The 1,992-nt window shown below is 32.2% G+C and overlaps 1 protein-coding gene across 1 annotated transcript in view; it reads left to right on the top strand.

Annotated features, from left to right (window-relative positions):
• Positions 1 to 1,255: 1,255 nt before the first annotated feature.
• The window catches only part of HELRODRAFT_156770 (hypothetical protein), a gene marked incomplete at both ends in the record, with an annotated part of 3,790 nt that continues 3,053 nt past the window's right edge, over positions 1,256 to 1,992 (top strand). The window contains 2 exons of the mRNA XM_009016544.1: positions 1,256 to 1,472; positions 1,791 to 1,918. Coding sequence (XP_009014792.1) covers positions 1,256 to 1,472; positions 1,791 to 1,918 — 345 coding nt within the window. The remainder of the gene's footprint in view (positions 1,473 to 1,790; positions 1,919 to 1,992) is intronic.

A 1,992-nucleotide genomic window follows, 5' to 3' on the forward strand; every position in this document is an offset into this window, starting at 1 on the left:
AACAGTAGCTAAAAATAACTAAAAGTAAAGCTGCGCATGAATACACTAAGCTTATATCGTGACTCACGTTACTATCGTCATAAAATTTTAAATAAATTTTTTTTCTTCTGCAAAAACTTCAGTAAAACTCTGTTTATAGATGAGGAAAATTTTGTTTAATGAACGAATTTTTTATTTATTTTTTAATTAAATGTCGTTTTGAGACGTAATTCGTAGTTTCGTCGGTGACTTTATTGTTGATGAATTGACGAAGGTGACGTTTCACAACTTACACTTACACCCTCAGCTAACAAACAACATTTTAGAAATACATTTATATACGTTGCAGAAATTCTTTTACAATTCTTCGAATACCACAATCAAAATCAACATTTTTTTCAACTAATTTAATTTTTTAAGTTGCTGTAGTAACCTCATTTGCTTACATCTGACCAGACAAAGGTAACACCAATTCTCTAGAATTTTTAAACTTTTTTTTCTGCTACTGATTAATAAGTGGGAATGTACATTGTTTACGTATGTATGTATATGTATATATTCCATATATTCATATATTCTGTATGTAATGTATCAATTAGTAGTTGGTCTACAACACAATTAATGCATCGCCAGGATGGTTGACATAGTTGAGTAAATTTTTCAAAAATTTTACGAATTTTTCTCACATTTTAAAATGATGTTCTCATTCCTTAGTTGTATGTGGACCGTGACCAACAATGCTTCTATTTATTTATATTATATTATTTAAGTGACTGTAATTTGTGTTTTATTATTAACTACAACCCTCTTTACTTACAACATTTAATTAATTTAAGTTTGATTGTGGAGAGTTAAACACTTTTTAATTCTCTGTTTCAACATATTAATAATTAATTAACTGTAAGAACAGAACAATCACTGTTCCAATCACTCAGAATTAAGAGTTCATATAATAATAATAAATAACTGAATGAAGTTTATCAGGATCATGTAAATGAAATTTGAGATAAAGAAAATTTTTCTTTAACATTTAAAAATATTGAAATATGATAATGAGTTGATCAATTTTCTTAATGAATGATAACCATGTTAACAGATATTTCATTAATTAAATTTAATTTTTTAAATACAGGAGAAAAAAGTTAGGCAAGAAAGTGGATTATTTCATTAAAAGAAGGAGAAGAAAAACTAACAACGAGAATTTATTGACTGACCACTGGACTTCTAACTTGAAAGAAACAACAAAAAAAGAGATAGGAAGAAGAAAAAGAAGAGAATGGACACTGGACCAGGCAGTGCATCAGCGTCGAGTGACCTTGACAGTGATGGGGGCTGTGCAAATGGAGATCCACAAAACATGGGAGATGACATCGGGAACGATGCGGAAGGGGTATGGAGTGCTGACATCGAGCAGAGTTTTCAGGAGGCCCTTGCCATCTACCCACCCTGCGGTCGAAGAAAGATCATCCTCTCCGATGAAGGCAAGATGTATGGTTGGTTAGAATTTGGTTCATTATTTGCTTTTAAAAAAATGGCATTCAGTAAAAATTTTCATTAATATAAACCTTATTTTATTGAATAATCAAGGCTGAATAGTTGGCTTTTTAGATGGTTTGTGCTGCATTGCTCAATTGTTTTATCTGCTGTTAACATGACGTCATTAGGAGGTCACATTAGGAATGTTACATCTGAAAATTATTTCACTAAACATCAAACTAGGAGCCTACATTAAGCTATTATTATTCATTAATGAAAGAGTGCATTATTTGAATGGATTTGATGGTGTTTTTGTAATGGTGCTCAACACATAGGCAGGAATGAACTGATTGCTCGATACATCAAGTTAAGGACAGGGAAGTCTCGATCTCGCAAACAGGTCTCAAGTCACATTCAGGTGCTGGCAAGAAGAAAGTCTAAAGAAATACAAGCCCATGTCAGGGTTGGTTGGTTGGTTGGTTGGTTGGTTGGTTGGTTGGTTGGTTGGTTGGATGGTTGGTTGGTTGGTTGGTTGGT

The sequence above is a fragment of the Helobdella robusta genome (assembly GCF_000326865.2).
Source record: "Helobdella robusta unplaced genomic scaffold HELROscaffold_18, whole genome shotgun sequence".
Classification (NCBI taxonomy): Eukaryota; Metazoa; Annelida; class Clitellata; order Rhynchobdellida; family Glossiphoniidae; genus Helobdella; species Helobdella robusta.